General features: G+C 50.4%; 9 protein-coding genes across 9 annotated transcripts; 3 read left to right on the forward strand and 6 right to left on the reverse strand.

The window, feature by feature from the left end:
• Positions 1 to 269: 269 nt before the first annotated feature.
• Positions 270 to 2,026, forward strand: N7473_009566 (PWI domain-containing protein; the record flags this gene model as incomplete). Its single annotated transcript, XM_057155505.1, has 7 exons — positions 270 to 373; positions 438 to 528; positions 616 to 780; positions 848 to 1,094; positions 1,176 to 1,424; positions 1,668 to 1,789; positions 1,943 to 2,026. The coding sequence occupies 7 exons, from the start codon at positions 270 to 272 to the stop codon at positions 2,024 to 2,026; spliced, it is 1,062 nt and encodes a 353-aa protein (XP_057006635.1).
• Positions 2,027 to 2,953: 927 nt separating this feature from the next.
• N7473_009567 (putative cell wall protein) lies at positions 2,954 to 5,434 on the reverse strand (the record flags this gene model as incomplete). Its single annotated transcript, XM_057155506.1, has 1 exon — positions 2,954 to 5,434. The coding sequence occupies one exon, from the start codon at positions 5,432 to 5,434 to the stop codon at positions 2,954 to 2,956; it is 2,481 nt and encodes an 826-aa protein (XP_057006636.1).
• A 4,018-nt stretch (positions 5,435 to 9,452) lies between these two features.
• Positions 9,453 to 10,796, reverse strand: N7473_009568 (uncharacterized protein; the record flags this gene model as incomplete). The annotated part of the gene is made up of 4 exons (XM_057155507.1): positions 9,453 to 9,922; positions 9,988 to 10,496; positions 10,549 to 10,568; positions 10,718 to 10,796. The coding sequence occupies 4 exons, from the start codon at positions 10,794 to 10,796 to the stop codon at positions 9,640 to 9,642; spliced, it is 891 nt and encodes a 296-aa protein (XP_057006637.1). The 3' UTR covers positions 9,453 to 9,639.
• A 918-nt stretch (positions 10,797 to 11,714) lies between these two features.
• N7473_009569 (serine/threonine/tyrosine protein kinase MPS1) lies at positions 11,715 to 14,261 on the forward strand (the record flags this gene model as incomplete). The annotated part of the gene is made up of 1 exon (XM_057155508.1): positions 11,715 to 14,261. One exon carries the CDS (start codon positions 11,715 to 11,717, stop codon positions 14,259 to 14,261), a length of 2,547 nt encoding a protein of 848 aa, XP_057006638.1.
• A 599-nt stretch (positions 14,262 to 14,860) lies between these two features.
• Positions 14,861 to 16,312, reverse strand: N7473_009570 (rRNA-processing protein NSA2). The gene is made up of 5 exons (XM_057155509.1): positions 16,263 to 16,312; positions 16,179 to 16,189; positions 15,568 to 16,110; positions 15,215 to 15,427; positions 14,861 to 15,158 (listed from the first exon to the last, which is right to left on the reverse strand). The coding sequence occupies exons 1-5, from the start codon at positions 16,263 to 16,265 to the stop codon at positions 15,143 to 15,145; spliced, it is 786 nt and encodes a 261-aa protein (XP_057006639.1). The 5' UTR covers positions 16,266 to 16,312; the 3' UTR covers positions 14,861 to 15,142.
• A 284-nt stretch (positions 16,313 to 16,596) lies between these two features.
• N7473_009571 (mitochondrial 54S ribosomal protein bL21m) lies at positions 16,597 to 17,517 on the forward strand (the record flags this gene model as incomplete). The annotated part of the gene is made up of 1 exon (XM_057155510.1): positions 16,597 to 17,517. One exon carries the CDS (start codon positions 16,597 to 16,599, stop codon positions 17,515 to 17,517), a length of 921 nt encoding a protein of 306 aa, XP_057006640.1.
• A 483-nt stretch (positions 17,518 to 18,000) lies between these two features.
• On the reverse strand, positions 18,001 to 19,263 carry N7473_009572 (uncharacterized protein; the record flags this gene model as incomplete). Its single annotated transcript, XM_057155511.1, has 4 exons — positions 18,001 to 18,439; positions 18,497 to 18,873; positions 18,925 to 19,032; positions 19,096 to 19,263. 4 exons carry the CDS (start codon positions 19,261 to 19,263, stop codon positions 18,001 to 18,003), a joined length of 1,092 nt encoding a protein of 363 aa, XP_057006641.1.
• A 994-nt stretch (positions 19,264 to 20,257) lies between these two features.
• N7473_009573 (VOC family protein) lies at positions 20,258 to 21,682 on the reverse strand (the record flags this gene model as incomplete). The annotated part of the gene is made up of 1 exon (XM_057155512.1): positions 20,258 to 21,682. One exon carries the CDS (start codon positions 21,680 to 21,682, stop codon positions 20,258 to 20,260), a length of 1,425 nt encoding a protein of 474 aa, XP_057006642.1.
• Positions 21,683 to 22,513: 831 nt separating this feature from the next.
• N7473_009574 (uncharacterized protein) lies at positions 22,514 to 23,218 on the reverse strand (the record flags this gene model as incomplete). The annotated part of the gene is made up of 2 exons (XM_057155513.1): positions 22,514 to 22,609; positions 22,970 to 23,218. The coding sequence occupies 2 exons, from the start codon at positions 23,216 to 23,218 to the stop codon at positions 22,514 to 22,516; spliced, it is 345 nt and encodes a 114-aa protein (XP_057006643.1).
• Between the last annotated feature and the right edge of the window lie 252 nt (positions 23,219 to 23,470).

The following is a 23,470-nucleotide window of genomic DNA, read 5'->3' on the forward strand; positions in this document are numbered from 1 at the left end:
AGCTCCGTCTCCTCTTGCCGAAGTAATGGCCGATCGCTCCCGACTACAACTATAATAGTTGTTTAGCTGCCCATCCCCCAGACCGCCCTGTAGACCGCCCTGAAATATGCCCTCTATAGCTGCATTACAGACCGCCATGTTGCGGAAAGTATAGCAGAATACTGACCGCCTAATAATATAGCTTCTCGTCCACCGCATCTTCTTTCACTTCTTCTCTCGTCCCCCCCACGACGCGTCGCGCTTCACACTCACGTTTTTCAACCGCAAAAATGGCGACCCCTGTGGATGCAAAGCTCCTCAAGAAGACCAAGTTCCCTCCTGAATTTAATCGGAAGGTGGACATGACCAAGCTGAATATCGAAGTCATGAAGAAGTGAGTGATGGCTGCAGCTTATGATGGCACCAAGAGTCGAGAAGCTGACCAAGGAATGCTGTAGATGGATCAACAAGCGCATCTCTGAGATCCTCGGCAATGAGGACGACGTCGTTATTGAGCTGTGCTCCAACCTGCTTGAGGGCTCTCGCTATGTACGTTGTCTTCTGTGTGGACTTGACCGAGATGTCTTGATGTCCATGTTATGTGCTCCTGCTAACGTGGGGCATGTCACCAAATAGCCGGATATCAAAGCTCTCCAAATCCAGCTTACAGGATTCCTCGACAAGGACACCCCCAAGTTCTGCAAGGAGCTGTGGTCCCTCTGCCTGAGTGGTCAAGAAAACCCTCAAGGTGTTCCAAAGGAGATCCTAGAGGCCAAGAAGCTGGAGCTCATGCAAGAGAAGGTGATAAAAGCCGGAGAAGCTGCTCAGCTCTACAGTCGAAGCTTTTTCTGACCAATTGTATACACAGATCGAGGCCGAAAAAGCTGCCGAGGCTGCTCGGCGAGAGAGAGAACAGGAGCGCCTCCGAGAGCGCGAGTTGAATGACACGAGACGCCGAGAGCGTGCTGAACGAGGCGATCGCAACTTCGGGAACTTTGGAGGAAGAGGCCGTCACAATCGACGCCGTTCACGCTCCCCGCTTCCTCAATACGGCCGAACTCGCTATCGTGATCGCGACTCACCTCCTCGCCATCGCGATTCCCCTCCTCGCCGCGGTTCGTTCTCATTCCCTTTGGATCGTCCAGATCGCACCCCTCCCCGCCGCGAGCCATTCTCATTCCCTTTGGATCGCCCAGATCGAACTCCTTCCCGCGGACGTTCTTCTTCACGTTCTCCTCCCAGGTTCATTCGTCCAGATCGCACTCCTGGTCGCTCCCCTCTTCGCATCCGTCGCTCATCTCGCTCTCCTAACGCTCGACCTTCTTCTCGCTCTCCTCGCTTCCGCCGTCCGTCTCGCACTCCCCCTCCTCCCGTCCGCTCCTCTTCTCGCTCCCCTTCTCGCCTCTCGCACAGCCAATCTCCAGAGCGCAACAAGAAGAGACCTTGTACGGACCCCAATGATTGAAACAGATCCATCCCCTCCTCTCCCTCTCCGTGCATCTCACTCACCTTCATCCAGAAGCCCTCCCCAAAGATCGCACGAGAGCCTTCCTCTCAGGAGGAGCGGCCTCGAAAGCGAAAGCGATCTTTGGAAAGATACCCCCCCGCTCTTCGAAAGAAACGTTGAGCGGCTGCCTCCCTAGCCAACGATGGCTAGTGGTGATGAGAACACCTCCGGGCATGAACAGCCCATGACTGCCGGGCCTGTGCAACCCTAGCAGCTCGCTCAAAAGGCGATGCTCCGGCGGGAGCAAATGACGGGGCGCGACCTACCACCCCCGTTTACAAGATTCTCCCCGAGATCCCGCCGGTAAGTGATCTGAAGTAACCCCAAAGCAGTTACTAAAATGAACCCGATCCCATCTCATTTCTGTCCCTGTTGAATCCCGCTTTCATTTCATATCTGTTACCCTGAGGCTATGATATCCAGATCTCATATAGCTGACACAAAGTTTCATACCAGACCCCGAAGGCCCCGAAGAAGATGTTTGGTTGGCCACGAGAGCGTGGCGACCCTCTTAACTACATTCTGAACAGCCCCGATTGATGGCTGCTCTGCCATACCACCCGCAAGCCAATCAGCGACATTGGCTTGAACGATGTTCAGCCCTGTCGCCGGGTGGACTGTTAATTTTTGTTAGAGTAGGACCAACCTCTCCAATCAGGGTCTCAATTAATCAAACAAATTGAGACGGCCATCTTCCACTCTATCTATGTAGATAGAATTTTCTCACATAGCACTGTGAGATATGTATAGTAGAAGTTCTTACAGAAGAACCAAACAGAGAAATACTGCGTTCTAAAGTAAGGTACTCCATTGAAAGCAATGAGGTAATATCAGGTCTTCACTGCTAGTTACGTACGACAAGGAATCATACAAGTGATTTTTATCTAGTTCACTAATCGCGGTAATATTAACCAGAATCTGGGCCACGGTGCGGTGCTTGATATCGGCCAAACCAGAAGATCTCTGATGAGCTTTATGGTTTCTTTGAAGCCACAAAAGGGCATGTTCTCTTCCCATTGCATCGAAGAAAAGGTCCAGCTACAGTAGATACGCTCTAATTTCGATGATCTATAAAAAAAGTGGTGGAGTTTCAAACCTATGAAGTTTTACTGATTCAGGTAAACTTCCGCCATTTGAATGTGGTTTTCGTGATCTGACCGCTTTCAACCATTAACGCTAAAGTCAATTCTATAAGTCTAATTCACAAGAACATACAAAGAAAGCAAGCTTGAATCTCCCACAGCAGATTAGAATTAGAATTAAATATCTACAGACAGGAACAACAGAGAGTGTTTCAACAGATCACAAGCAGGAAAGGAGGGTGTTAGGTGCAAGGCACGCTAGTACAGTGTGTGTCAAAGGGTCATCTTGGCATGAGAAAGGTGCAAGGACAAGTGCAAGTGCGTGTGGAAGAGAGAGGTATAAGTATCTCTTCACTTCACGTGTTTCCACAAGGCATGTAGCCGCTTACGCAGGGCAGGCGTAGACGGTGTGGTGGATGGTGACGGTCGAGGTTGAGGTCGAGGAGTCGGCGGAGCCGGAGCCGGTAGGGGCTGCGGTGGGAGCCGGGGCACCACCGGCAGACCAGGCCCAGGTGCTCGAGCTGGAGGAGGACCAGCCGGAAGAGCCGTTGCCCGAAGAACCGTTGCCAGAAGAGCCGTTGCCAGAAGAGCCGTTGCCAGAAGAACCGTTGCCAGAAGAACCGTTGCCGGACGATCCAGAACCGGACGAGCCGTTGCCAGATGAGCCATTGCCAGAAGAGCCGTTGCCAGTGGAGGAAGTACCGGTAGGAACAGAACCGCCGGGGATGACAGTAGAGGTGACAGCGGGGATAGTCTCGGTCTCACAAGGAGTGGAGGAAGCACCGTTACCGTTGCCGGACGAACCGTTGCCCGAAGAGCCATTGCCCGAAGAGCCGTTACCAGAAGAACCATTGCCCGAAGAGCCGTTGCCAGACGAGCCGTTGCCAGACGAGCCGTTGCCAGACGAGCCGTTGCCAGACGAGCCGTTGCCAGACGAACCGTTGCCAGACGAACCGTTGCCAGACGAACCGTTGCCAGACGAACCGTTGCCAGACGAACCGTTGCCAGACGAACCGTTGCCAGACGAACCGTTGCCAGACGAACCGTTGCCAGACGAACCGTTGCCAGACGAACCGTTGCCAGACGAACCGTTGCCAGACGAACCGTTGCCAGACGAACCGTTGCCAGACGAACCGTTGCCAGACGAACCGTTGCCAGACGAACCGTTGCCAGAGCCGTTACCAGAGCCACCATTACCGCCAGCAGAGCCGGTAGGAGCGGGACCAGAGGGAACAGTCACAGAGACAGAGCCAGTGGGGACGGAGCCAGTGCCGCCGGGGATGATAGACGAGGAGACGACGGGGATAGTCTCAGTGTCGCAGGGGGTGGACGAAGCACCGTTACCGCCAGCAGGGCCGGTAACAGCAGGACCGGAGGGAATAGTCACGGAGATAGAGCCGGCAGGGCCAGTGGGGACACCACCGGCGGGAACGCTGACGGAGGGGATAGAGCCAGTGGGGACAGAGCCGGAGGGGATCAGAGGAGTGCTGGAGACACCGATGGGGGTGGCAGAGGGCAGGCTGGGGATGGAGACGGAGGCAGAGGGGGCGGGGGCACCGGGGATGCTGCAGCCGGTGAACCACTCGATGATGATGAGCTGGATGCTAACGCTGATGTCGATGCCAGTGCAGCCGCCGAGGAAGGCAGCGAGCTCGGCACGAGCCTCCCAGGACAGAACAGCGAGGCTCTCACCGCCGGCGAGGAGGCCAAGAGCACTGCGGAGGTTGATGCTCAGGGAGGCAATGATGGTCTCGGTCAGGAAGGCGGAGATATCGACGAAGAGGCCGCTGACAAGGTCAAGGGATGTCTCGACGGAGGCGGAAACGGACAGCCAGAGCAAGACGACGGCCTTCAGCTCGACTCCAAGAGAGCAGCTGGAGCCGGACAGCCAGACGGCGAGGGCGGTGCGGACGTCAACATCGAGGGAGGCGGCGAGCTTGCCGGCAGCGCAAGCTTGGAGGGCAACGAGGATATCGGCGTCGATGTCGACGGCGAGCTGGGTGTTCAGGAAAGCGGCGAGGGTGGCCTGGGCGTGGACGGAGAGGGCACCGGCCTCCTCGACGTAAGCACCGATGGAGGCACCGACGGAGATGGTGGACAGAGCAGTGTCGGCAATGACACCGATCTCGACGAGGCCGCTGACGTGGGTGCCGTGGCACCAGCCGAGGATGGAGGCCTTGAGAGCAGCCTCAAGAGCACACTCGGAAGAGTTCAGCCAAGCAATGAGGGAAGCCTTGATCTCAGCGTCCAAGCTGGCAATAACACCACCAGCGGCACAAACGCTAAGACCGGCCTGGATGTGGGCACCAAGGCCAAGGTGAGCGTGAATATCAAGGAAAGCAGAAAGAGAAGCTTGAGCGGAGGCGCTCAGAACGAGAGTAGAGGAGAGCTCGGTGGATGAGAAGATACCATCAACGGTGACATAGATGGACTCCTTGGCAGCGATGTCGGCACAGGTAGGGATATAGACAGACAGGGCAGCAATAACCTCCGCATCCAAGGTAGCAGAGCCGGAGCCCTCACACCAAGCGAGGAGGGAGGTCTTCAGGGATCCTGTGATGTGGGTCTGGCCAGCCAGCCACACCTTCAGTTGAGCACGAGCATCGGCATGAATAACGCCAGCAGTGCATCCCAAAGCACCTCCCTCCAGAGCAGCAGCACCGTGAGCGCTCAGGCCAGCCAGGACGGAGACGGAACCGTGAACATCCACGCCGAGCAGGGCGTCAACCAGGCCAATGACATCGGAGGCAGCATCACCGATCAGGTGGGCCAGGAGACCGAAAGTACGACGCTCAACGGCGACTTCGGCGGGGTATGCGAGAGCAGAGCTCGCCAGAGTGGCGAGCAAAAGAAGGTCGGAACGCATAGTTGATGTTGATCAAAGGTTTCGAGTTTCGAGAGGGTATCAAGATTGATATAAAGAGTGTATAGCAACAATGGCTAAGAGAGCGTCGGTATAAACGGATGGACTGGGAATTGATCTCCCAAAAAGAGAGTCGGATACAAGAAAAATGAAAGGAATAGAAAGCGACAGTATAGGAACAGACTAGAGGCCGTCCTTGAAGCAATTAGCGATAGACTGGTGAAGATGGGAGAGAATAAAGAGAAAAAGCCCTACCAGGTGAAGATCCTCAATGTTTATATACCCCTGGGGTTATGGACCAGGGACTCTTGAAAGATCCAATGACTCGGATATCTCTGATCAGTGGTCAGCTATGAGCGACTGATAGTCAGGCACAGTTGAATTGACTCCGTAACTGGGCTCCATAGCAAAGAATAGCACATCCTGAGACGCCTAGTGGCTCTCCACTTTCTTTTTTTTTCCTTTTTCTTTAACAACGCCGCAATTCCATCGGGACCAGATAAACCATGTCCTGAAGGGGAATAGACCCAGAGTCTGGAGCCCTGCACGCTCACAGAGTTGGTTACCCCGGTCTCGAAAGTGAAAAAAAGGCCCTCAGTCCACAAATTCGAGCTATCCAATGTTCCATGTCCACAGATCCACCTTGGAGGACCCCCCCCCCCCCCTTGGGCCCCTCCCCTTTGGCCTTAGCCTTAGCCTCAACAGATATCTGGGAGGAAAAACCTTGGATCTGTTACCGGGCTGAGTGGAGCGAGGCTCGTCGCAACTCGCCAGTGGCGATCACCAACGGGCAGGCTGGTTACAGCATGAGTGGGAACATCTGCAGCCGGTCGTGCCGTCCAGTTGTGGCAAAGGATTGGCAGTCAGAGACGGTGTCAAATTGGCACGGGACGATCGATTGCGATTGCCATACCGACGGTCCGACAGCGATTGTACCGAGTCTTCCGCAAGATTTGCTGCTGATAGCCTGATGGAGTTTGGTTGCTCAGCCCAGGCCTCGCGAAGAAGGGGGCTTTCAATTATTTCCCAGCCAGTTTGGAGCCAGCCAAGCCTCGGGATCAAGGAGGCGCGCCATCTGACCATCGATTTTGCGGTCAAAATTCAGTCCGGAGAGATTTTGACAAAGGGCACGAGAGGCCGGCTAGGCGGGTCTCTCCTGCCAAGTCCCAAGATGGTAGGCATCGCGAGGATCCCAGCATGGTTGACGGGCGACAAGCAAATCCGGACCTGCGATGGAGCGTTGTGTATGCAATGCGGTCATATTGCGGACTACGGCCGGGCTAAACCCAGTTGGATGCAGTTCCATTCAGTTCCGTCCAGTTAAACTCAGCTAAAAGCGAAGAGGATCCCAGATTCCCAGGGGAAACGATCGTTTAGGGACCCCACCAACGGTCGACGGGCCATGACCCGAAATGTAATTTGTGGTGCGATGGTTGTGGATTTCCCCCTTTTTTGAGTTTGGGGGAGTTTTTTTATAGCCCTTCAGCCTTGAAGCTGCTTGGTCAGTGGTTCGAAGTTGAAGTATGACTATCAAGTTTCATCAACAGACTAATTCACGGAGATAGTAACTGTTTGCAATTCCTCAAAGCACTCCTGTAGAGCAGGAAATACGGCAATTTTATCCGAAATGATTCCAAGTCGCCCATTGCGAACGAGCCCGACGTACAGTACTTTCCTCGGTATTATGCTTGTGTCTCTCTGTCTCGCTCTCTTCGCCAAACCCCCCGGATTCGACGGGTTTGGTTCAGGCACCAGGAACGCAATGAATGTAATGCACGGTCTAAACGCTATTTGGCATAGGCTGACCCAAGAGCCCGACTGGCTTTCAATGTTTTAATCTCCATTTCGCTAGGCTACATACATACAAACAGCCTCAAAAAGACATGTCCAAGACTCTAAGTACTACGGAGTACCATTTTGTCCTCGAGCCCAAAATCACTATTGACTTTGGTGGCTCAGCATTATTGGTCCTTCGACTTGGTTTTGCTGTTCGGGTTCTGAAACGTCCTTTTGATCTTGGGGTTAAACCCAAAGCGGAAGAAGGGAGAATGGGAAGAGAATACCCATGGTTCGAGGAGTATGGGACTCTCTGGAGTATCCAAGGTTCGATTATTGTTTGTTTGTGTTTCTATTTTCTGCTCCATGTGTATCGCCATGCGACAGATGCAGAAGATTCTTCTCGGGCGAATATGCTACTGCAGTAGTGCCGCTGTCGGGAAATTCCAGTAACCAAGTCCACGGCGACCGTGCTATGCTGTATCATTTTTTTTTCTTGACTGGTCCAAAAACTGTGCACTTTACGGAGTACATGCTTTTTTTTTGTCTCAATGCTTGTTGCTTGTTATTCAAACTAGAAAGCTACACTACAGCAAGCCACCGTCCGAGTCACAACAATAGTCCTCAACGGTGAAGTAGCCAGCTCTCAAAAGTTCGATACTTGGTCCGGACTCTACGGAGTAGCTCGCGCAGAAACAACTCCACTCATAAAAAGGAATCGGTGTCGCAGCTGTGCAGAAAGGACCCATGGGAGAGGAGACAACGCATGACTACGGAGTACTGTAGCTAACAAGGTAAACGCAAGCTAACAGTTACAGCTCTTATGCATTCAGAATGATTTGCCCTAAAATTGGGGCTACGAGTCCAGGCCCCGCCGACGGCCAGGGGGGAGTTACCCGGATCTGCCACCCAGCGGGCCTCGGCGAGGGTCTCATCGAATGATGAAAACAGGTTAGGCAGGAAACGGCGCTAGTGCTGCTTGAAAAGCAGGGCGAATTATCACCTTTTGGACTCCTTCTCCGAGCGGACATGTTGACTAACTGATTAAACAGTCGAACAACCCTTTTAAGCCTCTTCCACTCGCGTAGCACCCCCAGGTGGCTTCTTACTGGACTCCACAAACTACCTGTGCTCGAGTGAGACTAGCGCACCGCCACTGGTGTGCACATTCCCTTCGGATGGAGAACCGGTTCGTTTGAACTCCAAGAGCCAAGAGAAGGGGGGTGGAATCCAGTTCGGGAGGTGGTCTTGACGCGATCGCGGTTTCAGAGGCTCTCCATCGTTCCAAACATTGGATCTTCAAGGGCTCAGAGACATATCGAAACATGCACCGTCGCAGATATAGTGCTCAAGTGAGCTTATTTTCTCCTCCAAGTTCGTCCACATTAACGGAGGTTCGTGGTGTGACCTAAAAAAAGAAACATGTCCATCGATCGTTGTCTGGTGTGTCTTGTCACGGAGTCTAATCCAATGCCGATGCTTGAAGTCCGAACCTCGCTGAACATCCGAATAGTAGTGCTGTAGTCTCTTCTTTTCTTTTTTTCCCCTTTTTTTCCCAGTCTGATTGCGAGGAGTCTGATTTCCAACACGTCAACTTATCCTTAGTGGTCAAAGAGTTGCTGCGATCCTTAACTTTGGTTGCAGCTAATCCATGGTGTCGTATCGTCCGTGTCACCCGGCGGTCGCTGTCCGAGTCCAGGGCCAAATTCCTTATTTCGGGTCAGTCCAGGAAGGAATTTGTCATTTACCCTTTACTGGCTCCTTCTTCTTTTCATTTACTATCTCGTGAATTCAGGTCTCGAAGCGAGGTAATTAGAAAACTAATCTGATAACCTTGCCCCTTGAGCACTCAATCCCATCTCACCGCTACAGTAGAATTCACTCTTCAAGGGACCGAAATTTGCAAACCATGGCCAAGCCCTCAATCATTCATACTAGTAAATTTCTTATCTTCATATACTGACGATCTCCTGTAAATCTTCACGACCACCTGGTCTTTGCTCAGATCTTATCTCGCCGTAAAAAAGCAATACTGTACATCAGGCGCTGCCAGTCTGACGCCCTACCTCGGCCATCGGACCGAGGATCGAACGGATCACAAGGATAAGAAAAAAGTTTTCTACTCATGATTATTTTTGAAGTGGATATTTGCACGGCATCACATGTAATCTTATCTCGCTAGAAATTTCCTCAATATTAAATGCAAGGTTTTTATCGTGGTAAGCCTTCGTTCATGTTTGTCTGAAGCACATGTTGTGCTATACAGTCCAGTCATGCAATGCAACGCGTTACGCGTCGGGCTACTTCCGAATGAGAACGAGGGCCTTTATGCAGGTAATTATCTATGACAAAATTAGAGAGCTCATATGTCGAGGGAATCAAGTCGCATGAGAAGCAGTGGAAACGGCTATTCAATCAGTCACATTATTTCGCTATTTGTGCAGGCGCTGATAAGGTCGCTGGGCTAACTTGTTGGGAATGCCATGATCATGGGTATCATGTTTGAAAGCCCGGATTAAATAGATCGAAGTCGTTTGCCAGTCCACCTCTCTCTCTCTCTCTCTCTCTCTCTCTCTCTCTCTCTCTGCTTTCAAGTACCCCGGAGCGAGTTCATTTATCTGCTGTTCAATAGTTTCCCGATCATCTTCGAGAGGTGTGTCCATCATGTCCCTGTGAGTAAACAGGATATCCAAAAGTGGGCGTTTAATATCAATTCTATTGAACAAATCAGTATCAAACTACTGTATTCTTCTTCCTTGTAGATGAGAGTGCGGTCTTACGCTTCTTCTTTCGACCAGTGTTCTGGCACCATGTTGGACTGGAAATGTTCCATCTGGTCCTCAACAATTTTTCCCAAGCCTTGAATTCGCATATACAGATCAAAGAGGTCCAACAAAGGGGCTCGGTGTATATCATTAGAAGCCCCGTCGAGTCCAAACTTCGCGATAAGCACCTGTCCTGTATTCAAGGCACATTCATCTACGAGCATAGAATGGCGGTGATACGGATCAAACAGAACTTGGCCAGTATCGCTGAAATTGAGGATATTGAAATCCGCAGTCTCGAGGGCTTGGTACCGCTTGAAGTTGTCAAGGGTAATAGGATCGTTTTCTCTGGGGGACAAGACGAATATCTCATCTGCGATATGGATATCATTGTTGAAGTCGTAGAGTATCAGCAGGATCTTCACCCATAAGGCCCAGTTCGTTGACGGCATTGAAGCTTCAGTAATAAGGTAGCAGCCACCCCAAACACATCCCCTATTGTAGTATCCATAGCCTGAAATTTCCTAGAGAGCGTCAGACAGATCAGTTGTCGGCGAATGTTTTCGATCTTCTTACCTCGGGCGTGAACCGTGGCTCTGAATCCAGAACTTAATTGGTATATGACTGTTCAGCATTAGTCGCTTGCCTTGAGGTCGACTTCTACTCGATACAATCATATTCAATCACACACTTACATCTCGAAAGTCCTAATCAGCGGAAGCCCAAGTTGTGATCAAAGCTCGACGCTGGCGAGCCTTGAAAGCGTTATTTTCGTCGTTACTCTCCCAATTTTCGCGGACAAATCGGTGCCAGCCCTTGACCATTGGCGTAAAGACCCATGGCTCAATTAGGCTCGTCTTAGTTGGTGGCCGGATGAAAGTTGGGATACCGCCTGGCCAGAATTTCGCTTCTACCGTTGAACTTGGTTTGTGAAGGCGACGCTGTAGTATCCCGGGCATAGCAAGGATAGTGGATTTTTGTAATCTCCTTGACCTTTGAAAATCAAAATGAGTTTTAAGCGGCCCAAGAAAGGGAGAAAAGCCCTGTATGTGGAACTCAGTACCTACCTAAGGGGTTAGGGTGCGCCGTTGGAACCTTGTTGTGACACTCGAAAATGGTTACTAGGTGAGGAGCTCCCTGAAGATATATCTAAGACGGTCCTTGATGCAGTCTACCCGCCAATCAATAAAGCCATTACCCAGGTCTCGCCCCAAAGAGTCCTTACACAAACAAGATACTTAATTAAACGCAGAAATTACCGGATAACAATTGCAGGTATTAGGATAGCATCTACTGTACTCAAGGTGGTTTTTGTAGATGGGTGCCACTGGTTGAGCTGAGAGGTACCCTTGGTTAAAGTTCGGATAGGAAGACTGGAACCTGTGGGCCAGTTTACCTGGATTGCCTTACTCCGGAGATGCTGAATAGACTACGTGAGCACTACAACAATCCACAAGCATCTATAGACCGGGCTCATAGAGAATAATATCGACCACCAAGGAAGGTGCGACTCTTGGTCTGCTCCCGAGTATACACGTCCTTTAAAGCATTCCTTGTTGTGGCCGTCGCCATGGCAACCTTACATCACGTGACCACAGAGCGCGCCGGCTCACACCTCGCGATGGATCCTCGGGTCGAGATCAGTGGACTTTCCCTTTGTGAATAACAACAAACATTCGACAACTTCGGGCCACCCCGAGGCCAGCATTGATACGCGACTTCAATGTAGGGCTTATCTCGCCATGGCCTCCCCGAATTCCCTCTCGTCCGCCTACAACAACGCACTCTATCAACAATCGTCCCGACCGATGTCCCGAACCGCAGGTTCACGTTCGGGTTCCAGACGGGCCTCTCCAGCTTTACAATACGCGGAGGCCAAACCATCCATCTCAAGACATTACACTGGGGACAGCTCCGATGATGAGGTTCCAGAGCCAAAGTTTAGCGCCTCGGTGAAAGCGCTTCTAGATGGAGACGGTTTGGGGTCATCGCCACATCTGCACCAAGGTCAACAACAGCACCAATACCAATTCCAACAGCCTTCGTCATATGAGCGGCGCTCAGCGCGACAACATAGCCAATCGCCGCGAAATGCATCACCACATGATCAGTCCAATGGAAGTCCTGCGCCCCGGGTTGTTCGAATTGGTGCCATCTCGTCCTCCTCGAGATTCTCCCGCGAAGGGTCCCCGCTTTCAAACAGCCAGAGTGCCAGCTCAGAAGCTCAAGACCGGCCCAATGACTTTATCACACCTGCTCCCCGACCGCGAAGTGTCCGAGTTAATGCTTCGAGAAGCGGTACCCGCTCCCCATCATCTATTTCACCCTCGGCAAAACGTTCAACGGAACGTCAACCAGGCGAGGAATATGGTAGTGGTGATCGCTCCGACAGTGAGCGAAGAAAATCACATTACGACGATGATCCTATCTCGCGAGTTGGTACTTCATCGGTCTTGCGCGGCCGCAATGGAGACGATGTCGCACCCCAGAGTTCTCTGCGAGTGAAGCGAGTCGGGCGACTGACTGGTACATTCCTGAATGGACCTGCACGGCGAGGCGTGTTGCGCCGGCAAAGTGAAGAGAATAACGAAGATAATTACCTGCTGAACGACGGCATCATTCGTGAGCATGACGAGCCGCAAGATGAGAATGCTGAATATCGTTATCAGCCTCGAGGCTCAGCGAAGCCATCATCACCTAAGGTATCCTGGGCAGATCCTAGCCCTCCCCGTGATAACAATGGACAAGACCAACTACCACATCGCCCTCGCCCAGACCGACCCGCGAGCCGGGCTAGTGGGGAGGGGCTTTTCTCGCGATCCTCCTCGCCAAAAACCTATGTATCGCAGTCCAAGTCCACGCCAGGGTCCTCGGAAGTGTCTTCCAAATCGTCGAGTGGGAACGAGCAACCTGCCTACAAGGTACCGTCCTTACCACCACCCTTGCCCTCCATGAGGGATCAAGAGAATGAACCTCCGCCAACCTTCAAGCGCGCCAAACCACAGGGCCTCAGTTTGCTGGATAAGCCCGAGAAGATTTCTGTCTTATACGACACGGACAAGAAGGATGCTGCAGCAGAGACCCCGGCAGGTAATTCCCCTCGGAAAATTCTTGCGAGTCGAAGCAACAACACTCCGCACCGGCCGGCTCCTCCGCCTCCGAGAATGTCGGTTCTCGAAACCGCCACTGCTACTGGTGGTGCTTCTTCATCGCAATCTCGAAAGAAGCGGACACAGGTTTCGATCAACCACAAGCACTTCACCCGCCTTGACTGCATTGGTCGCGGTGGAAGCTCCCGTGTGTATCGTGTCATGGCTGAGAATTATAAGATCTTTGCTCTCAAGCGGGTGAACTTGGAAGATGTTGATCCCTTGACTCTGACTGGGTACAAGGGCGAGATTGATCTTTTGAAGAAGCTTGAGAATGTGGATCGGGTGGTGCGCCTATTTGACTGGGAACTCAACCTGGACAAACATTGCCTCAGCGTTCTGATGGAGATTGGTGAATCGGATCTGGAGAAGATTCTCACCTATCGTCTCAATGCCGAGGATGCTGTATTTGACATCAACTTTACCCGATTTTACTGGAAGGAGATGCTCGAGTGTGTTCAAGCAGTCCACAATTACAATATCGTCCACTCCGATCTAAAGCCAGCCAACTTCCTGATGGTTCAAGGTCGGTTGAAATTGATTGACTTTGGCATTGCCAATGCCATTCAGGACAATACTGTCAATGTCCACCGGGAGCAACAAGTTGGCACACCCAACTACATGTCTCCCGAGGCTCTGGTTGATTCCAATGCATCACTGGGCCTACCGGCTAGTGTGGGCAAGATGATGAAACTGGGTAAACCTAGCGATGTGTGGAGTTTGGGCTGCATACTGTACAAGATGGTGTACGGCCAGCCGCCTTTCGCCAAGATCGCCAAGTACTACGAGCGTATCATGGCAATTCCCAACCCTCGCGTCCAGATTGATTTTCCCACGCATGGTGTTGGTGGCATTTCAGTGCCTCCAGGGTTAATCAAGACTCTGAAACGATGTCTTCAGCGTGACCAGACTCTTCGACCAACCATCGAAGAAATGCTTGGCCCGCGGGATCCCTTCTTGCACCCCGATGCTCAACTTGAGGGTGCTGTGCCTGTCACGCAGGACATGCTGGGCCGCATTCTGGCGAATGTTGTCAACCACTGCAAGGTCCGCGGCATTCCTAAAGAAGAGGAGTTGGCTGCGTGGCCTGCTGGCTTCTTTGCGAAAATAAAAGCAGCACTCGAAGAAGAAAATTCTTGATGTGTTCGGCCACTCCTTTTACATGCTCTCCTATGTTCTTATACCTCCTCTGTTCATTCATCCCGACTTGTTACTACGACCTCATGACCGGTGTTTAATGGTGTTGTGTCTGATTATTGTTGCCCCTCGCACAAATTCGGTGCTTTTTCTTGTTTAGAGCTATCTCATGGCTGATCTCGCTGACATCTACCTGACTGCTTTACTTTTCTTTTCTCCCACTTTCTATTCCCTGCATCACTTTGACAAGTTTTGGTATTAGACCATCTGCCAAACCAGTTGGTGGTTTACGGCCATGGTTCCTTTCGGAGTTCCATAAGCGCTGCTCGTGGATTATAGCCCCATCATGTATATGACTTTTCTTTCCTTCTTTTTGGCCCTCTTACATTGATTGGCATTTTTGAGCCATGCATTGGGATTTCTCGGAGTTTCGAGTACTTGGTCCCTGTCCCGGTGACCGAGTTTAATTTGATCAACTATTTCTTCTCTCAACTGAAGGCCCTGCCTGCATCGTGCGGCTCTATCCATTCCGTAATGTCCAGGCTACTCGTCGGCCGCTCACACATAGAGCGCCTTTCTTTCATTTTCAGTAAAATTCAAATTCATCATGAACTCATTGTTTGGAGTGCATGTAGCTAAGCTCATCTAGTTAAATACACCCCCAAGGAGGTTGAGCATGCAGGGTAGAATACTTTTCGTGAAAAACCAAGACAACATTAACAATGTATGCGCCAGAAACACCAAAGAGCAGTTCTCTATCAACCATATGAACCGCAGAAAAAACTAATCACAGTAATGCCTGGAGCATGGGTGGTATCGAAGACAGATCGGGGATATCTGCCAGGAATGAGGAATAAGTAATGGCAGCCGTGTGAAGGAGGCATTTAGACGAGGAGGACACTTTATGACTAGGTTAGTATGCACAAAAGATTGTGGAGATGGGAATATCAACTTACGCGTTGACACAGCCGTCGTTCTCGGGCACGTTGGTAATCTGGGCCCATTTACCCCAGACAACCTTACCGGTGGTAGTGACGAGACCCAATTCGGAGACGTTGACTTCAATGATGGTACCCTTGGTCAAGACACCCAGTTGGGTGTAAAGAGGGTTGTTGGGGTTCTTCTTGACGGAGAGGATGGGCAGTTGAACGGTGACACCGAGTTCGGGGCTGGTAAAAAAGAGATTTCATGTTAGCATTGTTTTCCCAGTGTCGATTTCAAAGAGGCCAGTCGTAATGGGGAAGGGTTGTCTTCTCCCTTCTCTATATGTTGCATGACAGGCTCAAACAGACGAGTGGACAAAACTTACTGAGTAACGTTGGCCTTCTTGTAACGCAGACCCATAGGACGAATGAACCGCTCGTACTTGACAGGCCGACGAGTGAAGTCGTTACCAACGAAAGTAGGCTTGGTGATCATACGCTTCCAGGACTTCTGGTGGGTCTTCTTTCCGGTGTTGACAACCTTGAACATCTCCTCCTCACTAATACCCTTAACCTTAGGCAAAGGCACGGCAAACTTGGCCGCCTTCTCCGAACGCTTATCCTTGATAGCACTGGACAAGGCCTTGGCGTTGGTAGCCTGGGATCGGTCGAGCAGGTACTGGGGCAGAGGAGTCTTGGAGGGCTCGTCGGGAGCAGCGGACTTGACATTCTTCTCCTCCTGGGCCTTGATGCGCTTCTTCATCTGAATCTTCTCCTTGTGGCGCTTCTGCTGGTACAGCTTGGCCCTCAGGCCGCGCAGGTTCTGGGCATCGTAGGACTGCTTGTGGCCCTCACGAGCCTGGCGCTTGCGGACACGCTCATCGTGATCCAGCCGCTTACCATGCTGCTTCTGCCAGCGCTCGATATACCTAGTAGGAATGTGTTAGCTAGGAAGGCGGGAATATCGGGGTGGGTTTTGGGCGGGGGTGCGACGAACTCGTTCTGAGGCTGTATGTGGGATAATTTTGTTAGTCAATCTGACTCCAACAGAGATCGGGGAGAGTATGGCTTTGAGACTCACCATGATGAACGAAAAATGAGCACAAGTGGTGGGATAATAGAAGATGGGGTTGACCTGCAAGATCTAATCGCAGACTCGAAAAAGTTGTTTCTGCGGCAAAGATAGCAGATCATGTGATCTCCTTATCAACCAGCCCTCACTACGAGTACTGTATTGTTGCTACACAAATCACAATACACACTTAGGGTCTGGTTGATTGTAAATAGTGAGACATAAAATCATATCCGTAATTTCCCATATAGTTTCTCACAATCACTACTGAATTACTATTCCCTGATTGTTCCTGAGTGACCGGTCTTTTCAAGTAAACGGACACGTGATCCTACGGGGAGCCATGCGGCCACAAGTGCAGTTGATGATTTTCTCGAACGGACAAGCCGCTCCTGCAAGTAACTCGGCCACCGACGAACCATTAAATTCCCGCAATTCGCTCGACGCAACGGGAGACGGTTCTTTCAACATGTTCTCACGCTCAGTATTTCGGAGTCTTGCCGTTGACTTGCGGTGGACTGCTCCGTCCTCGATTTCCTCTGCAGCTCCCCTTCGGCAACGAGCTTGCTTGCACCAAACCGCCCTGCTCCGAACACAGCAACAAGAGACCCAGACTCAACCATCTTCCCCAAACCCCGAAGCACCATTGAGTGCCATTCCTCGTGCACAAACCTCCCAGCCCGAGGCTCAAAATGAACCCAAGGTGCCTTCCTTCGACCCATCCAACCCTTCCTCAGTCCCTCAAACGCGCGCCGATGTTCCAATTGCCAAACAGCCCGTCGCACCCACTTTGGATTCTCCCCTCGAAGTGACCAAATCCCTTATGTCGCGCCTCCCGCACCTGGTAGGCCAATCGCCGCACTATATCGTCGCCGAGCTGCACGCGCGCCCTTACCTCTTGACGGAGGGTGATCACGTTCGTCTTCCTTTCCTCATGCCCAAGGTCAAGTCTGGAGATATTCTCCGCTTCAACCGGGCGAGCGCTCTTGGATCGCGCGATTTCACAATGAAGGGTGCGCCTCATCTCGATGAACGTCTGTTTGAGTGCCGAGTTCGCGTGACGGGTGTTGAGTCGGAGCCCATGCGCATCAAGGAGAAGACGAAGCGGAGACAGCGACACACTAAGACGGCCCGGAGCAAGCACCGCTATACGATTATGCGGGTGATGGAGGTCCGGGTGAAAACTCCTGAGGAGTTGTTGGAAGAGGGCGCCGTTGTCGTTGAGGATAGTGAGGATACACCTAAGATCGAGGCTCGGTCATGATAGGATGATGTTGATTCGTGGGGAGGAACAAGACTATGCATGGTCGAAAACATGCTTTTCCTGTGGCGCTCCGGGTGTGAATTGTGACTTGCTAGGATGTGTGTGATGCATTCCTATCTTGCATCATGCTTTTGTACAGATAGATGGGATTTTTTGGGCTGATCTCTTGTGCATTGTATTCTATATCTATTTCCAAAATTTTGTTCTTATCCCTATGACTTGATTCGAGGCTATGCTCCAGTACAGATTGTCACCGCCGAGGTCATATAGTACGAACACCATATCGCCATGCATATAGCGCGGCTTTTATCCAAAGCGTGAGAGCATTCGTTCATCCTTGGTTTACGATGAGTGTTTTTCTACATGCCTTACAATGATGCCTTGTTTCTAACCAAAGTTGATCTGTATTAATTGCTTTTGTTCCCTGGGGTATCACTATTCTGGAACTCAATTTCATATGAAGCAAAAAAATTACGATCCTGCCTAGGCAAATGATTCAGGCCGAGGAATGTGCCTTTCATACTCTCCATCCAATTCCTCAAGGGACTCTTCAACAGTATCCATCTCCTGGAGTGATGACTCTCGCATGTGTTGCGGGCTGGCTTGTGAGGTGAGAGGTGTGGGAGATGTAGGAGACTGTAAAGAATCAAGAGAATTTTCTTCATCATTCTGGGACTGCTTGCCAGAAAAGGGTCCTCTTGGAGGAAAATTGGATGATGCACTGTCTCTATTGCGGATGCTCTTGACAGAGCTGCCATATAGCAGCCTGAGAAGAGGCCGAAGAGTTGGAATACAGGCGCAGATAATCCCAACCGATTGTTCAATGGAGGACCAGGTCGAGGGTATCACGCTGACATATGTAGTATTGTCCAGCGTGCTGAAATCGAAGCTTGTAATTCGAAGAACGGAAACGACACAAACACTGGTCTATATTAGCAAGTTATCCTCAAAAAATATGCACAACTGGAGAGATACTTACAAGCCACCAAGCAGAAATATGCCAGTGAGAATCCACTTTTGTCGCAAAGTTGTTTGCAAGCGCCATGCCATCGGGTATGGGAGGCAAAGAATCAAAACGTCCAAGAGCATATTGCCAACACCATTCCATCGGAAGAAGGCAATTTCATTGATACATCTTCCTGAAATTGTGGAATCCCAAAGTTTAGAGATTGGTGAGCAACCAGCCATTGTAGCAATCACACAGGCAATGTAATATCCGATCACTAAACACCCGGAGATCCCAAGGGTCCAGCGGAATCCCCTCACAACTCCAAAGATGCGATAGTATAGGAAGAGGAGGGATGCCTTGGTGAGAACGGCATTTGTGAAGTATAGTATTTGCGTAGCTAGGAAGCTCTGTCAGGAAGTTAGCACATAGCTTGTCTCTGATAGATTCAGGAACCATACCTTTCCTAGACCTGAGAGTTGATCGGGTGGTAGAACGGCACCATTTTGGCCCAGATCGTATTTCGCAACCTGCACATATTTTACTGCTGCGAGAGCCCAATTAACTATCTATTTGAAAGGTAGGGTTAGTCTTCTATGCAGGCCAAGTATTAGAAAGGCTTGTGTACTTACGAGCGCCGCCACGATAGTATAGTCATCCCACCAGAACCCAGCTCTAGCAACATACCGAGCAAAATATCGTAGAATCACCACGATAGTAGCAGGTACAATGGTGGTAATTGTTCCAACATAGATGCACCAAGAGATGTTATCAGATGGTGGACTTTGAGTTGATGCCATGCAGTTCAATGATCTTCTCCTGCATTAACACAAGCGATGCATCATCTTATGATGGTGGACCGCCACGATGCTTATATAGATCCTTATTTTAAAAATTCTCAATTACTATTCTATGTAAATCTATGTAAATCTGGAGAAAGATCTGAATAGATCGGACCCGAGATATCTAAGCCACTGTGCTGAGCCTCATATAAGTCTTTCTCGTACGGTGAGGCCTCGGCCGGGAGGCGGGAGGAACCGCCTTGTACATTTTACTTAGTTAAGCGAGGACGCCGCATCGGGTTGCCGTGTTAGCGGGCGCTTCCGGGGAGTCGGGGACGGCATTTTCCCGGCCGATGGCCGGATTAGGACATATGAGCGAGAATCGCCACCATGTCGTCCATCTTGGAGCTCTTTGTATGTAGGTTGATCGCTTAACCTGTAAGGGTTTCTTGGTACAGCGGCTCAGGTAAAAGTGTTCCGGGCAGTATGAACCTGTAGACTTTGTCTTCATGCCTGCCTAATGAAGATATTGTTTCGTCTCTATGGTGGATCGGAACCCTCCGATAGACAAGTCGAGCATCGACGCTTGGTGATGGACTCTGGGGAACTTGCACGAGGAGATGATAGTCCCCACTTATCCGAGCAACGACTAAATGGTAATTGCGTTCTTGTCCAGATTAGGTCAATGGTTCGATGCAAAGGTCTGTGTATGGATCCAGAAATAGTCATCTACGTAACTATCTGTCTCTCCATGCATTGATCGCTTGAATATCGAAGCGAAAGCTCCGCCTAAACGTCTCAATTTACATGAAAGATGAGCTCCTTCTCGACATCCAGGCTTGAGTTAATGAAATCATCAGATTAAAAAGAGATTGAATTAATGGCCTGACTGGATGGAAATAATAGAAGATGACGTATCGTAAGGTCGTTTCACAGTCGCAAAAATTGATTAGATGATGAAGGCAAGATAGTGGGAAGTCGAGCCCCCCATTATAATAGTTGTCTCAATTAGTTAGACAATGATGTCTACTCCAAGCTGATGCTTGCACCGTTGAATCGATTCTTTCTGCATCTCGGAGTAAAGATGAAATTCATCAGCAACGCAGGTGCCCAAACAACGTTGAAATCCATCCAGGTCCGGCTCTGCGCTCATAATAAGCTGCTTTGACTGGGAGACATTTCCGAGATTGGAGTTGAAGATGCCTCCCGCAGAAAGTGGCAAAAAATCCTCGTAAGTGAGAGGCTCATAGGCCAGAATATCCTGGTCTAGAAGCTCTTGAACAGAGACTGATCTTCCGAGTTTCGTCAACGCGGCACCATCTTCTGCGAGCCTTTCGCCGGTTGGGGTAAGTCGGTATGAGAAATAGGCAAGGTTTTGGTCGCGAAGTTCTGACAAGCTATCAGGGAACGCCTTGAAATGGCTTTCTAGCAGCTTGTCATAATCGCCTCCTTTGAGGTTATTTTTTGCGGCGTCGACATTGACCTGGTCTAGAATTTGATCATACAACTGACGGCCCTCTCGTGTCAACGCATAGCCTCGCTGCTCCACTTCTCCGAAACGTGCGGTATGAGATCCTTTCACGTATTCATCGAGTGTATCTCGGAAGTAGACTGTTTCTTCTAACGCTTTGAAACTTGTCTGCCGCAGAAGAATGGGACACGTTCGTTTTGGAGGCCCTTCGATCCGTTCCTTCGCTGGCATCCCTTGTGTCACCATAAGCTGCTGAACTAGGTCGATGTCAATTGTGCGAGGTGTCAAATGATTGATATGTGAACTTGGGAATGAGACGACGTCGGCGATGAGAGGGTGTTCAGTCTTGAGCTGCATGTATTCATCAAGTGTCACCGTTGCCTTCGAGTGCCAGCGAAACGTCTCTAATCCGTTTGTGATAAACTCGGTGCACTCAGCTGGCGACAAAGCACCATTCCTCTCGACTAGGTCTAGAAGCTCGAGAAGTCTTGGGGTGAAGATCTTTCTCTGTGCCAAGGCTTTCTGTGCCAACTTTCGCGTCTTCTCTGTCAAAAGATCCATCCGCAAGACTGTGGTGAAAACGCGGAAGGGGTGCTGAGATAATGCATCCTGTGTCTTCGGCCGAAATGCTGTAGCATGCATAGGAAAGCCAGCAAGACTGAGGTCATAGTACCCCACAGGATACATTCCCATTACAGAAAACATGCGACGAATTGTGCTTAACTCATATGCCGTTCCAAGCCGAATGGCACCATGTCTTTCGACTCGATGCCGTGAAGGCAAAACGTCGTCTGGATTGATAGCTTTCGCTCCTCCTAGCGCCTTACTAGCTTGGACTGCCTTTGCATCGGCATTCCAGACGATATCGATCAAGTCACCGTATAATGGGACCTCACTCTTGTACATTTCTGACAATGCATGACAAAAGTCTGCCCGTAGCGCGTTCTGATTCCAGGCCATAGCCATGATGAGTGTTGTTTGAAGGTACTTCGATTGCTTGGATGATTAGAGGTAAGAGCAAGTAGGAATTTGAAGTAGGAATTAGACTGTTTGATGGGAACTACGAGACTGCAAGTATGTGTCACCTCCTTTATATGATCAGACCGGGCAATTCTCGAATAGCCGGCTATAACCCCATTCGCCATCGCCGTTCTTATCCGCGAACTCTCGGATGCCTCCCGATGGAGTCACTGATAAGATACTGTACCTGATATCACTAGGAAGGAACCGATAACAATGTGGCTTGTAATCTTGTTTCTAATTCGGGCATTTCATAGAACTCGCATCGTTTACCCTCGGTATTTTCACTTTCCTGCAGGGAAAAGAGTCATGATCTGATTTTTATTACGAAATTGCGACCAACAAGGTTGCAACTATTACACCATGTCTTGGGGAAGCAAGGCGCTCTGCGGGGATCAAGGGTGACCTCAAGCCAATAGGATATCGGTCCGTCGGAAACAACTATGGCCGTGCATCTCTATCGCCGATAATCGCCGGGTCGCCGACGCAGTAAGTTTGCGTATTACCTTCCCCAGGAGGAGTTTAGTTGTCAACTAAAACCACCTGATCTGGAATAGGCATGTAGTGATGCAACCTTGTTTTTGAGTTCCCCATTTTACGGGATGAAGACATGATGTTTGACTACGTCTCCTTCCGATTTAGAATCCGGTTTGCATTGGCATCTTGCGCATCTGCGTGGAGGCGAAGACAGACCTCTGAATTACCGTCTCGTTTCTCTCGTTAGAGATTGTATAAGCCACTGGATTGACACACTTGAAGATTTAGTGACCACGAGGATCAGTGGATCTTGCCACGACATTTAGGCTCTTGACTCCCCGCGTATTCGAGATCGTATACGCCGTTCCCGTCGGTCTCCCACGCGTCGATCAGTGCCTGGGAATTGCGTTGTCATCTGTGTCGCGAACGAAGCCGCTAACAATTGTTGGTTCACCGGGAGCCCCATCGGCAGTGGTAGACTCGCTGTCTTCAAACGAATGGGCCTCTTCGTTGTGGAATGGACCCACCACGGAAGATTCAGTCGCACTGGGAACAGCAGGGTATGAAATGGCGTCAACTAGAGCCGAGATACCTCAAATATCTGACAACAGAACATATTCATGACGAAAATCGTTAGAGATCTGGCCGACCGATAACAATGAGTCAATATCAAAATCTTCAAAGGGTGATTACTAGATCACATACACGAGTAAGGAATTGCCCGGTCTACTCCCATTCATTATACTGCAAGTCTACCTCTCGGACATAGTCATGCAATGCCTTGACAAGCTTCGTAATGAGATACCGAAGGCGAGGGTTATCACACATCGAGTTGATTTGCATCACATTTCCAGTGATGTTTCCGATGGTCAAGTCCCGCATCGGAGGGAGACGAGCTGCAATGCCCCCTGGGCCCCCTGAGGCCCATTTGGCTTTGGTGCGATTTGCTAACTCTTTAAGTACAGAAACACTGATGGGATTAATGCTTCCAGTGGAAAGAGACATGATGACAACGTTTGAAATGTTCTGTTTAGGCAACCATTTTGGCCCTCGGTATGTGTGGCTTTATATGCTCGCTCTAGTATCTACCCCTTCCATCTCTTGCAGATGACAATGAACAATGTTCACTTACTTCATACACGGTTGCTCCGCATTCCATATTCCTTTGATGCAGGAGAAGGTGTATTCTATGATGCTATCGCCAATGTGGATACCATTCCCTACCCGACGGATCCCAGCTTCCGTCGGAAGCCAGAA

The sequence above is a fragment of the Penicillium subrubescens genome (assembly GCF_028828155.1).
Source record: "Penicillium subrubescens strain IBT 31985 chromosome Unknown utg000006l_segment0_segment0, whole genome shotgun sequence".
Taxonomy (NCBI): Eukaryota; Fungi; Ascomycota; class Eurotiomycetes; order Eurotiales; family Aspergillaceae; genus Penicillium; species Penicillium subrubescens.